The 14,401-nt window shown below is 44.7% G+C and overlaps 1 protein-coding gene across 2 annotated transcripts in view; it reads left to right on the top strand.

Annotated features, from left to right (window-relative positions):
• CAMK1D (calcium/calmodulin dependent protein kinase ID) overlaps positions 1–13,517 on the top strand; it is a 228,202-nt gene extending 214,685 nt beyond the window's left edge. The window contains exons 9-11 of one of the 2 annotated variants that reach the window (XM_030466180.1): positions 1,109–1,196; positions 1,744–1,882; positions 9,471–13,517. In XM_030466180.1, coding sequence (XP_030322040.1) covers positions 1,109–1,196; positions 1,744–1,882; positions 9,471–9,472 — 229 coding nt within the window. In that variant the 3' untranslated portion in view covers positions 9,473–13,517. Of the gene's footprint in view, positions 1–1,108; positions 1,197–1,743; positions 1,883–5,691 lie in introns of both variants that reach the window. The other variant, XM_030466169.1, reaches the window with a different exon arrangement.
• Positions 13,518–14,401: the final 884 nt, after the last annotated feature.

The raw sequence follows: 14,401 nt of genomic DNA on the forward strand, positions 1-14,401 counted from the left end.
AATATGTGAAAGAACGCTTCAAAGACAAAGGGAGTAAACTGTTTTCCATGTCTTCTGGGAGATAATGGGGCACTGGGATAGGTTTCCTGAGGAGTCTCCATCTTTTGGAGATCTTTAAGGACTGGTTAGCCAAGTATCTCTCAAAATTATTTTGGCAGAGGTGTGGGGGAAAGGAATAGATGACTGCTGAGTCCCTCAGACCCTCTGATTATTTTATTGGAGATCCCCAGGCTGCGAGGGTCTGGGCCTGATGTATTTTAACATTTCTTCTAATTTTTTATTGTTGATGGACATAGATTTTCTACACTGTGGCTGAAAAATGGATTTCTGAAAACATCCCATGCAACATAAGAGACAGTCTTTGCCTTCTGGCTTTACCTGCATTGGGTAGCACTAACTACCCCAGCACATGGCCTAACATCAGTCCACTATGGTGCCTACTTTGCAACATATCTCATGCATTGTGGAGTTAAAAGAGTCTATAAAATATACTTGAAATAAGTTTACTGACGATCTTGATCTTATCCAATCAAGAAACTATGCAAGATCAGTGAAGTTTTTAGGTTGCCTGTTGTTCAGCTTCAGTTATCTGTACAGCCTGTGCTGCTTTAGTGAGTGTCCATGTATCTGCCTTACAGTAAATCTACATTAATCATGATGAATGGCTATATACATTGCAGGGTGGCAGGAAAATCTCCAGTGCAGACAGAAATCAGACAGGTTGGAGTGGCTCTGGAAGCTGCTGCATGGTTGAGGCTAAAAGTAGTCTCAGTCTGTTGATGTTAAATCTTCAGATGTAGAGAAAAAAAGAAGGTAGAATGTTTTCATCTAAGGCTGTAATGGTGATAAAAAGCAGCCGTGCACCAACAAAGTAAGGTTGTACCTCTTTGTAAGTGCCAGACCTACAAGCCTTATCTTTGCTTGCTTTTATTGCCCCAGATTTTCCACCAATGCTGCCAGCAGAGAACGTGGTGGGAAGTTTGAGGCCTTGCGTGAATGAAATCATCATCGCTGCAGAAGGAATCACATCTTGGATCAGCCTTCTCTGTGAGGAGGAGTATTCAAGGAGGGCAAAAGATCTAAAACTTGTCTTGTCTGTCTGTTTCAGGATTGCTGGTGATACAGCACTCAACAAAAACATCCACGAGTCGGTCAGCGCTCAGATTCGGAAGAATTTTGCAAAAAGCAAGTGGAGAGTAAGTGACCTGTCCTCAGGGATGGAACTTAGACACATAACTCTGCTAATGTGGCAGCCATACAGCCACCCTTTCAGCATCTTAGTGCTTTTGTGGCATAAAATTATGGTCAAAACAAGTGGTGGGTGGTGGGTGGTGGGTGCTACTAACCAAATGTAGGAAATGGAATGTGTCTGAGGGATGGGGTTGGGGCTGCTCATAGCTACAGCATCAGCTGTTATGTGCAGAGTTGGGGTCAACACTGAGGGGTCACATGAAGAAATCTGGACAACCTCTGTGTTGGTGTAAGGAAGGCTGTGTTCAATATGACTTTCCTTGTGAGCTGCTGCATCCCAATGGAGTGCTAGAAGGAACAACATGGGTCAGGACCAGGGCAGAAATGGGTTGATACTGCTGTTTCTCATTCAGAAGCAAGAAACTGGGGAAAGGCTGAAAGATGATGGACCCATCCACTTCTTACAAGTCTGAGCAGCCATGAGAGGAGCAAAAGTGATCTTTTCCCCTCCAGTTTATTTATTTTTTCCTTCTCACTTTTGTTTTTTTCCAGCAAGCGTTTAACGCCACGGCGGTCGTGCGGCACATGAGGAGGTTACACCTGGGCAGCAGCCTGGACAGCTCGAGTGCCAGCGTGTCCAACACCCTCAGCCTTGCCACCCCACTTCCCGACACGGCTACACGGAAAGATTGTGAGTAGCCAAGAGCCAAGAAATTTCCCCATTTTCTCCTTGCCCCCCAGGCTGCAGTCCTCGCTGCCAGTAGGTTCGCTTTCTGCAAGCAGGTGTTTAAAATAAGGACTGGAAAGGAACTGAGGCCTTCGTTTTCTAGCTGGCAAAGAAAATCCTCTATTCAATTGGAAAAGTTTATGTATTTAAAACAATGCTTAACAACAAACAAACAAACAGATTCTTAGCTTGGTGCATTTTTGAGGGAAAAGCATTTTTTCATGTAGAGAAAAAGGGCTTTCACTTGGGAAAAAGACCCAGATCCCCACAGCAAAAAAAAGTTTTGTATTTGGTTGAAAGCTGAAAAAGTTAACTCAAACTGTTTATGTTTGATTTTCCAGTATTATGATAAGACATTTTTCTGTAAAAATTGGTTTACTTTCCATTTCCATTTTCCAAGGAGGAGACTGATCCTGCCAGTCTGACCCAGCTTCCCTCTCCCTTGGCCAAATTAAGCTCCTGTACCAAGACCCTCATTTGGCTGAGCAGGACTTGGACTCTGTACACCACAGGAGGGCTTGGCTGTCTGCCTTGGGTTTTATATGCTGTAATTGAAATCTTGCAAGCTGCCTGATGGAGTCAGATCCTTGGGATATACATTTTTTCTGAATGGTGCAGAAGGAGACATGGCACCTAAGGGATCATTTGGAAGACAGAAATGCTTCCTTTGCAGATAAATCTATTTAATCTCTGGTTTCTGAGCATTTCTTTTATTTCTTTCTGCCCATTTGCACAGAATTTTATATTACAAGTGGGATGTGGACTTCACTATTAGAGGATATTATTCAGAGGCATAGCACCAAAAAAGGAATGCTAATAGTTTATGGTGCAGCAAGTCAGTGGTTACTTCACTGGGGACTGAAATGGTTGTTTCCAGGCCATACCCCACACTATTCAGGATGGATTTCAGGTGGTGCCTCTGTCTGTCTCTGCCACACCTGCTTTCCAACCTCTGCTCCTTGACAAGGACATGTCACAGTGCCCACAGCTCTGGGCAAAATCTGGGGCTTCTCTTGCTGTCATGGTCCTGGTTTCCCCCATGGCTGGGGTGGGATCTGCCTTCTGGAAGCTGCCAGAGATGTTTTTCCCAGCCTGTGCAGAGCCTCTCCTTTGCATCCCAGACCTGGTTGGGATTCATGCCCAGTGCCTGGTTTGCAACACCCAGTGCCACTCCTGCAGCACCTGCCCAAAAAGCATCACTGTGCCCCTGGCACACATCTGGCCTCTGGACTGGAGTGTTGCAGTACTGACCTGCAGCAAAATGCTTCCACCCATGCACTGGCAGTGCAGCTTTATAGGAAACTTACAGGGGAGAAACAAACCTCTATTTTGTTTCCTGCCCCAGTACAGCTAAGCTGGGCCCTAGTGAGGTCTAAAGGATCTGATGGAATGTTTTGCTGTTAAACTGATGAATGGATGAATCTCCATCCATCCATTTGATTCATCTCAAATGGTGTTAATTATTTGCATTTGCCTCGAGGAGTCTGAATAGTAATGGGAAGACATCTATGAACAAGGAGTGGGAAGAGAACAAAGTGTTTAACTGCTACAGAATCCAACAGGTCCCTGCACAGAATCTGACAGTATTTAGTAATGATGGAGAAGTCAGCCAGGATATGGAGGATAAAACAAATGTGTTAAGATAGGTGAAGTTATTTTCACGTCTGAAATATGAGGCAGAAAAGTACTGAAAGATGTCCAAGCATCCCAGGGTAAGCCCATCTTACCAGACAATACAGAAGAGCTTCCCTTCCTCAAATAAATAAAGAGTTAGGACATGCTGGAGCCCCAGAGAACCAGTGACAGGAGGCAGCAGCAAATACAAGGAGTGATATTAAAAGGGAGTTGACTTGTCAAATGCCCTCCAGGTACCTCTAGTTGGGGAAAAAAACAAGGAGGTCTCTGTCCTGTCTCTTTCCTTCTCAACAGTTTTCTCTGGGAAGAGATTTCTTGCACGAGAAAGATCCCATGCAGCAAGTTACAAGAAACAGCTGTGCCACCATTACAAAACATAATGCTGTCTGAGGCTATTAATAGACATTTAATGAGCTCTCCAAATAGTTTCAGATGCAGCAATTTCACATCACTGAAGACAAATACAGCCTTTGCCTGAGAGTAGGTTATGTCAGGCTGCATCCTAATTCTGGTCTCTGTGTTGGGGCAGAGCAGAGGTGATGTATTAGGCTGGATTATGCTACCTGTTAGGAAAGTCACAGTGAATCAGTCAGGATTTCTCTAGTGTATTGTCCTGATTCTCAGTCCATGCCTGGTTTATTCTGTTTAGACATGACTGGACTGCCTAGATTAATTACAGCACCTAGAGCTCTGTATTTTTAAAGTAACAGATAAGTTGCAGCATGAAGCCAAGATGTCCAGTGTTGATACTGCTGGGAAATGGGATGTGGCCAAGTGTAAGTACAGCATAGTTATCCCTGAGGCTGAAATGCCTCTTTGAAGCACAGAAAAGTAGATATAGCCAGAACAAGCATCAAAAAGATCCTGAGTAGTCAAGGGGCCATATCAAACCCCAGTCTGAGAATATATTAATGTAGGTTTCATACATTCTTTATTTCCTATTTCACATTCATATATTCTTTATTCACCAGGCTGGAAAAATGACCTGTCTTTCTAATCACTCTGAGTCTGCATCTTGACAGAACAAGGTGACTGTGTTGAGTCCCTGCTCAGTCCCTGCTTTCTCTCACTGGATCTGCCTTTGCACATCAGTGCCTACAGGGCTGCCAGACTGCATGGACAGCTGCCCCTGCTGGCAAGATCTAAGGATCTCTCCAGTGGGGTCTCAGCAGCCACTGGGAGAGGGGTAGCTCATCTATGGAAAGCTCTGGCAAGGATATATATTATTGGTCTTCATTAATGCTTTCCATAGGAACTGCTGATATGCTGAAGTAGTGAAGTACTGAGATTGTCATTCAAAATCCTGCCCACTTTGGGTTCTCAAGGGTTACGCTTTGGAGGGTTTTGTTTTTAAGCTGTGGTGAAGGGTTCACTGGAAGTGGACACTTTCTATATGCACTTTTGTTTATCTAACCCCCCTTTTTTATAAAAAAATATGTTGTAAGTCTTTGATTAGTTCAAAAGGAACTGTCTGGGTGTGTTTTTGAGTCCAGATACCGAACATACGTCAGCCTGCATCTCTTAGCTGGAAGTCCTGGAGACATACCAGCAAAACAAGGAACAATGTAAGCTGTAGCTAGAATGATGTCCAAGTCATACAAATTTACATTCCCTGTAGGTTTACTGGAACTCATCAACAGATTTGACCCACTGTACTTTTTTATCAGCAGGTTTGCAGGATGCCTGGGGAAATTTTTTTAGTCCATGTGCAGAGTCTGTTCATTTAGCTAGAAGGCCATGATGAGAAGTTTAATCATCTTTAACATGCCCACAAGGAAAATTACTCTGAGAAAGTACAATCCTGGAGAGATTTTTTTGAACCCCACAACCTTTTGTCTTCAGCCCCAGAAACGTGGACTCAGTCTGGTTGAACACGTACCAAAACTGGACAACCAACTATTCACTGCAACACTGCGACTGCCAGTGGTGGCATTAGGTGAACAGCCATGGGCCAGGAGGGCAGAAGATGCCCTGTGGAGGTACCCAGCTCAAGCCACTGCTGGAGGAAGAGCAGGAGCACCACCTCCAGCTGCCATCCATCCCCTCTGCTCTGTAGCGCTACGAGAGCATCTCAGCTTTGCCAGCCTTCCCATCTCCAAAAATGACATTTCTAACTGTGTTTCTGGCTTTCCTTTTAGGTATGTCTCCATCCACTCTCTGTAGTTTTGTTTCATCTGCTTCTTCAGGCGTTTCTGCAGTAGGAGGGGACCGGAGACCCAGACCCACCACAGTGACCACAGTGCACACAGGGAGCAAGTGAGAGCCGAGGCTGCGAGGAGCGGGCAGGGTGGGCGGCCCCGCGCCCTCCCGCCCAGCCAAGGACTAGAAGAAAGAAGAATTTTTTATGGCCATATTTTATACTGCAATTCTGAAATGTTTCATTTATCACAAACTGCAATGACTCCAGGGGGAACGGATCTAACAGTCTCTGGTGCTGTACATATATATACATATATAAATATATATATATATATGTGAGTCTAGCAATGTTCTAACTAATGAACGCTCATTCTTTTCCCCAGTGATTTACTCTTTTCCTAGTGTAGGTAACAGTTTATGTTGTTTTGGGTTTTTTTTTTCATTAACTACAAACATCTCAACTGGATTATTTAAATAGAAATACTTTTCTGAAGCATTATTTTTCTTTTTAAGAGTACTTCCAGTAATGTTCCTCCTTCCTGTTTGCTGGGGGGGTTAGCTATTTCTGTAGGTAGGGACTGATGTTAACCTTGTAACATGGGAGGATTTCAATGGCATGACATTTCTTGCTCCTCAGATTGGACTGCAAGCCTGCCTGGCTTTAGCAGAGCTTCTACTGCTCAGAATGAGAAACTGTTGCTTTCCTTCCACTCCTCCTCCACTCCTTCTTGAAAGCCATGGCATGAGTTAGATTGTCACCAGCAGGTAGCCAGCTCATCCTTAGTCTAATACCTGTCGTGCTGGGGATCTGCAGCACCCTTGTTTCAGAGGAGAGGCAGGTACATGGTGCCAGAGCCAAGAGCTGAGCAAATGAAATGACAGAGCACATTCTCATCCTTCAGCTCCTATCTCCTTCCAGTCACTGTGTACTGCAAGCAGAAGAAAAAGGGAAGATGTGGGGCTTGGAGTCGTAGTCATCCCCTGCCACTGACTCACTGCCTTTGGGTGAGACATTTAACTCACCACCCTTCTCCCAGCCTGTGTCTGCTGTGGCTGAATCCAGCCTGAGCTCTCCATGCCAGAGGTGTTGAGCTAACAGGGCTTTGCCTGGTGTTACTGATGCTCAAGTAGCCAAAATTGAGTATCAAAAACCAAACAGAAAAGTTTGGACCTTGCCCTCTGCATGTCTACGTTTCCCTCCTGGGGAGTGGGGTGACACTTGCACCTCTCAGAGAAGCACTGTCAGGTTCTTGGGTGCAAAGTGCAGGATCTGGTGGAGTGTTGCTGCATCACACTTAGCTCTGCCTGAGAGCTGGCAAGGAGCTGGGAAAGCAGGACCTCCCCAAAAGGCACAGGCACTTGCAGGTGCAGTGGTGGCACTGCCTCACCCTCATCCCCAGCAAGATCATATACAAAAGCAACACCAATTTTCCCACTTTTTCATGACTGAATACGTGCACTTCCCAGGCTCTGTGTGCTGGTTCATCATTTAGGAACAGCCACCATGACTGTTCAGCAGCTGGAAATCGTAGAAGGAAGCAATTCTGCCCAGATTTACCAAAGGGCTCCAGATTACTTCCACACCATTTCCATCTGTGATTTTCTTTGGAGCAGGAGGGATGGGAGGCAGGCACCCTTCCCCAGCTGCTGGGAGCCTCTTGCACCCCAGATGGGTCCATCCCCAGCCAGAGGCACAAGCCATTCCCTGTAGCCTGACCTGTTGCCATGCTCACCTCATTTATCTTGCACAAAAAATCGTGATGTCACAGACACAGATGAATATATCAGGCAATAGTGACCAGCCTGGGAAAAGCCATAAGATCTGCATTTTTTACTGAGGCTTCAAACTCCTGCTTCAGCTTCAGCCAGCTGGCATCAACCAACAGAGCTGGGATTTCATCTATCATTATCCAGCACTAAAAGCTGGAAAAGCAGGTGGCAATGAGCACTGACTCTGAAATAGCCTCTTCTTTGGTGCCACTAAAAGTTGTTGCCCCCAATAGGTCTCCCATTTCCTTGGAATTAAGCTGCTTCCCACTTTTGGAGGATCGTGGCATATCTGAGTGAGCCCCTGGGACCCCCAGTACACTCCATAGTGTTGGCAGCAGGCAGAAGGGCTTCAGCTTCAACTTCTTATGTTACAAAAAATGACAGGTATTGGTCTCTTTGCAGTTTGAGGCAAAACTCCATATAATTTCCCTGGTGAGGATATTTCCCCGGTGACCTAGATTTGGGCAGATAGCAGGGCAAAGGATCTCCTTGCTGCAAGTCTCTCCCTTCTCCTCATCCCCAGACTCCGGCCACCATGTACTCGTGTCCCATTGACAAAGAGTAGGAAGAAATTGGCATTTAAGATCAGGGCTCTTTATGGTTTGATGCAAAGGTGTCTGAAAATAAGTATAATATGATTTAAACTCATTCTAAAGCCACTTTATTTTGCCAGGCTGAGTAAGGAAGCATTAGTTTAAGAAAGACTCCTATCCCAAGAAATTCAAGTTGTTTTGAACACACGTGAGCCCAGCTGGCCTATTCTGCTCCAGTTGCATGGATGTAAAATAGGCAGTGCTCCAGTCTGGAATCAGTGGAGTTCCCCACATTTACACACACACACAACCAAAAGCAGGATTTGATCAGGGAATGTTTTCTTCTTTGCACAGTTATTTCAAAGATGAGGGCTCGAGTGTTCCCTCTCTGCCTTCTCTTCTGAAACCTGAGGTCTGGTTTGAACTTGATGTAGTTGCCTGAGAGAAAATACATCATCCAAATGTGTTTTGCAGGAAAACAAACAAACAAGCAAAAAGAAAAAAAAGAAGAAGAAAAAAAAAAGAAACAGAAGGAAGCAAATGGATTTCCTCCTGCAAAGCCAAGAGCAGTGATGGGGGCAAAGGCAGATATGCTGTCCTGCAGATGGGGGGATCCCATACACCAGCTGGCTCTCCTTGCTGGATGCTTTCTATGGGTTTTTATTGTTGGGAGAGGTGTTCTTTCCTTCCATATGTGGAACCAGTAATATTTGGTGTAGTTCAGTAATTTGCCATTCTCTTTGTCTTGCTAGCAAATACTGGGATTTTAAGACCAAACCAAGAAACACTTAAAAGCAAAATTTCTACATTCTTCTACAATTTTAGGTGGTGGGAAACTCCTCTTTTGTATCAATGAAACACAACTGGAGACCTGAGCAAGGTTTAGCATATGCTTAGAGACCTCTCCTGTCATTGAGACTTGAAGTATCTCTTGGTTAAAACTTCTCAGTTTAAATCTGGGCAAGTAAGTTAACTGGGATGACTTAGTTGGGACTTAGTATTTATGGAGGGGACTGGAAACATTTGCCTCTTGGCAGCACAGCCTGGTATGGCCAAGTCCCTGGCATCACTTGCCAGGTATGCTTCAGTGCTGCTGTGTGTCCTTCCCCTGCCCTGCCCCACCTCTTCTCAGCCACTCTCACAAGTGAATGCAAATCCAAAAGTAAATAATGTGTGCATGTGTGGAAAGGGCTAATAATAGCCCAATGTAGAACATTCAAACCCAATCCACAGCTAGCCTTGACATGGAGGAGCAGGTAGAAAAATCCTTCTGGGTTCTTTCCCAATAGACTGTCCTACTGAGAAATGTGATTTACTCCTCACATGAGGACTTCAGCCTGGACTCACCTCTCTGTTACCCTTTTCTGCTTTACTTTACTGGCACCGATGTTTTCTTCCTTTGTAACTTGTTTTCCTCAGCTCCTTCCCCTTCTTTTTCTTTGCTTGCAGCTTTGATTGTTGATTTTTACCTCCAGAGTCACAGAGGCCATCTCTGATGCCTGCAGCACTGCTCTTGCTGGGAAAACAAAACCAAAATCCAGAAAACCTCCAGCTGGCCCCTTAGCCTGCAGAAGTTGTGAGGACAGGCTGCCCGTGAACTCTGCGAGATGAAAGTCAGTGTTGCAGTGGCAGGGGCTTCTGCTGCTGATCTTGCATGTGACTTCATTCCCAGTGCATCCTAACTTTCTGCTGGATCACCCCTTCTGCAGCACAAAACGGATCCTGGCCCTGCAGCACTGCTAGTGGGGAAGTAGGAGGACGGGGAAAACCTGGCAGTGATGCTTTCCTGGGACTGTGTTACTCTTCTGGTGATGTCTCTTCTGTCCTGGTTGCTATTGTACAGGTGCCATTAGAGTAGTGGGTGCAGAAAAAAAAAAAAGTTAAAAAAAAAAAAAGTAGGATTTTACCTATGCCTTGTGTGTCTGTTATGGTTGTGGTGCTGAAATAAAAATGAGCAATGACAGAGATTTCTCCCTGAGATGAATCAAACCACAAAAAAGGGATCAGCCCACTGGTAGACATCTCCATGTAGTTCTACAGTAGGGATTAGATAGGGGTTTCTGCTGTGCATGTGTTCTGCATACCTCCATGGCTATTGACAGTATTTTTTCTAGAACCCCTGAAGGACTTTGGGAGTTGTCCAAAGGTTTTCCCAGCCCCAGGATCCAGCAGACCCTGATCTCTGGCTTTTCTCCACAAACCCTTTGTAAACCAGAAAATGGCCTCCAAAAGTGCCCAAGAAATGCAGTGGCAGCCAGCCCTGAGGCTGCTGCTTCATTGAGCATGACCCTCAGACAATCCTCCAGGAAAAGCCAGATATTTTTTTAGTCATTGGTGGGCAGGGACAATATTGTCCTTTGATGTGAACTTGGCCATTAAGTAGATCAGATATAGGCAAACCTGAGCTATTAATCCCCCCTGTGGTAACAGCTCTAGACCAAAGCAGCACTGAATTAATACAGCATAAAAACACCAGATTGACTTTGCTAACATGACCATGCAGACTGTAGCCTCTTGCTTTTGCTCTTTCTAAAGAGTCAGGGGATTCATCTGCTGGCAAAATAACAGTTTTTAGACTCAGCCCTGAGGTACAGAAGTATCTTCCTTTCAGACTATTACTTGCATTCTTGCTCTCTGTTTATTGGGGCCTGAATGCAGCCCAGAAATTATCCATGGGAAGGGCATTTTGCCTTCATTATCATGCTTATTTGCAGCAGAAACTTGATGCTGAGAGTTATACTCATTCAAGCAAAAAGCAGAAACACACATGGAGATTACAGTATCCAAGGAAAACAGTGTCAAAAGCAAACTTGGAGGATTAGTTGGCGAATCACTGTGAGCAATGGCTGAGTGAGGAGATGGCAACCTGCTCACAAACATTGCAGGAATAGTGTTTCCCCTGGTAAATTCCAGATTTCTTGCCCAACAGCATGTTTTACCCAATCTCTTTCATTTTTCCCCGCATGCCCTGCAATTTTCCCCTGGGTCCTGCCTTCCCATCCTCTCTGCTGGGGTGGTCCAGTCTCTGTGACATATGTGTGTGTGTGTGCATGTGTGTGTGTGTGTGTGTGTTGCTGCCCCAGGAATCCCAGATCCCACCGATGGGAGATCAGGAATTGGTTCAGGTTTCTTGGTCTGACTTCGCGCGGTTGGGCCAACGCTGTGTAAATAGTGTTTGCGGTGGAGGATAAAGGCTCTTTACTCCAGACTGGTTTTTAAGACCCCTTCCTCACCACATACTGTGCCACTGGTTTGTCCAGGTAGATATTTTTTTCCTCTTCTTCATAAATTATGAGGTCAGAAGAGCGACTCTGACATTTTTGTATGCTCCAGAGTGGAATCGGGGCACGTACGCTCACAAGCGTTGTGAAAAAACACTGCTGAGCTAATGATGCCATCAAATGTCCAGTAAATGCATGATGCTCAACTGCATGTAGTAAACTGCTGCTCACTGTTTCTGTATTTCCCAATCCTTTTCTTTATGCACATTCAACCCAACCTTTTCTTCGAGGGGTTTACTTCTATGTTTTGCTTTTAAATGACTCAGTGTATCTGTAACTCGAAATCCGTCCTTAAGTTTGAGTAAATGCAAAAGCTGATGTTTTGTAAACAAGATACTGCAAAGCCTGGTAATGTATTTTTGTCTTTCTGTTGAATGCCCTGCAGCATGTACAGGAAGAGTCACCATCCAGAGCAGTTTAAAACCATGCAGCAGTCACATACACGTATCTAAAAACAGGGAGCCAGGGAGGGGAGGGTCCCTTTCTGAATACAAAGTTTAAAAATTTGATCTGCATCAAAAAATTCCTTCCCTGGGTTGCTAATGCTACCAAGAAGCATGTTGGTGTGTCTCTTTTTTCTTTTTAGTTTTTTCTTTTGGTTTGTTTTTCTTAGTCAAAGCATAGACTGGTTTACTCAATTCACAGTATTTTTCTCTCCCTACAGAATATTCATTTCTCACCTGTTGCATAATGAACTGTGTTTTGGGGACCAAGATGCTGTGATTATTTGCCTGCACAAAATAGGGCAGAGAGCTGAGCTAATTATTCCATCCTTTCCAAAGCATCACCACCTAAATGCTAACATTTAATCTTTGAGCCTCCATTTAGTACCACCATTTATTCATGGAAGAGTTTGCTGTAGTACTTTTCCTTCTTTGCCATGGAAATGGTGTCCTTGCCTTCTCTTCCCTTAGTCATTGACCCATTTTCATTTCTGCTGGTCTTTCTAAGGCAGGGTACAGGATGGCCACATGGTACTTGTAATACCTTCAGCTCATCTCATTCTCTTGTGGGCATCAGCACTGGGCATTGGTCCCAGCTCCTGAGTTATTGCTATGTTAGTGTGGAAGAGACACTGGAACAGTCTGCCCAGGGTTATTGTGAATGGATTTGGAACATCCCTGGAAGTGTTAAAGCCAGGTTGGATGGAACAACCAGGTCAGGTGGGATGTATCCCTGCCCATGGTAGGGGGTCTGGAATTAGATGATCTTTGAGGTCCTTTCCGACCCAAACTATTCTATGCTCAAATTCCCAGTACTCAAAGCAGAGCCCTCTGAACTGGCTGGAATATTGCTCTGGGTTCCTGGAAAGGGCATGCCAGCCAGTCCTTGGGAATTATGCAAGGAACTTCTCTGTGGTGGCTGAAAGCATCAAGAAGTCTTGCACCCGCCTTCAAGGCTGCTGCTTCAGCTTCTGTGCCACTGCTGAGGCCCTGTGTGGCTGCATAAAAAAAAAAAATCATCATTAATAATGGTTGTAAATCAGCCTGAGTTCACTAAGGCAGCACATGATGCAAGGCTTCATGATGATGTGGACCTATGCTGTGGCTCCTGGTGTGGGTGAGCTCCCAAGGGAGTGCTCAGGGTAGCTCTGAGCTTTTCCATCTCCCATCTGCATCCCCTGAGCCCAGCGTGGCATCACAAATGCTGTGCTGTAGCATGAGCCCCAAAGGGAGAGTGTAGAAGGTTGAAGCCCAGTGGGAGCTATGGTGTGACTGATGTTTCTGGTCAACACATCCTGTTGTACATTGGTCTTTAGTGGATAAACAGCATTTTGGTCAGTTTGGGCCTTTTTTTTTTAGATAAGTATTTAATTTAGGTCAGCAAACATTGAAAAAAAAGCCCAGTCTGCCCAGACGAGTGACTCCCCAAATATCCCCAACTGTAAACCATCTCTCAGTTGACTTTTATTGAAAATTCAAGCATGTTTTTCTACAAAGGCTTAAATCTTAATCGAGGAATGTCAGTGTGCCTACTGTTGCAGGTCTTGTGACTGATACAAGTTTATAACAGCATCCATGTCCAAAAAGATGGGAGAATGTGTATTTACTCCATGCATGTATTAAGGCATTGCAAAAGTTTTATCTGCATAATGAGTTTGCAGTACTGCAAAATGTTAATGGGGCTACGTCGCAAGTGGTTCTCTGCCTTGACAATCACCTATACATATCGAGATTTCTATCATAATGACAACTTAAAGGGGTGACTAATTGTTTTCCTCCAATAAATCCAATTAAATCACCTTGATGTGAAGTCTGATGTTTGTGAGTGCCTAAGTCTCCAGCCATGTGCAAGAAAGGGAATGAGTAATTCCTGTGGCTGCTCCACTTGTTCTCTTGTGTTTTATGCAACTGTGACCTTTTATGTTGCCAAGAAGGAATGTGAGAGGTTTGTGTTTTTTCCCAATTTATTACATACGGAAATGGATAACAAAGATGTTTTGTCTCTCAGTTTCCTGAAGTTGCCACTGGAAGACATGTGGAGCATCAATATACTGAGACAGGGCTGTCTCCTGAGGGCTGAGAAAATCTGAGTAGGGCTGAGAAGAGGAGATGCAGTTGTTGGAGACTGCTGCCCCGTGGAGCTGGTGATTAACACAGCCTGTGATGGGCATCATGCAAACAGATGGGATTTTTGCTTGTTTTTCTTAGTCCCTCTGCAGTCAGCTCTCCATGGGATCCTGTGTGTGTTCCATGATTAGCTTCCTTTTTCTCCAGACCATGTTCTTGCTGTGTGTTCTGACACACTAGAATGCCATCCACTTCAAGAATAGCTGGCAAAATCACTACACCCAGACAAGCATTGCTGAGCACCCAGCAGGGAGGCAGCCCCATGCTTGAGGTCAAAGCCAGATGGTCTTAGACATCAGGCTCAGTAACACCTGAAATGAAGAGTAGCATTAATGGCCACCTCCAGAACATAAAGAGAAAGGTGAACTCTTTAAACTGATTTTATATTGTGAATTAAGAAGCAACTACCAGAACAAATCTGATGACCATTTCAAATCTGTAGTGTGCAGCACTGGCCACAGAACTAGGCTTGAATGGTGCCTGGTAGCAGGAGAGATGAGATGACCTTCCCTTTGTGCTCTGGAAATGCATATCCACAGAAAGGAATATATTTGG

The sequence above is a fragment of the Calypte anna genome, chromosome 1, assembly GCF_003957555.1.
Source record: "Calypte anna isolate BGI_N300 chromosome 1, bCalAnn1_v1.p, whole genome shotgun sequence".
In the NCBI taxonomy this organism is placed as follows: domain Eukaryota; kingdom Metazoa; phylum Chordata; class Aves; order Apodiformes; family Trochilidae; genus Calypte; species Calypte anna.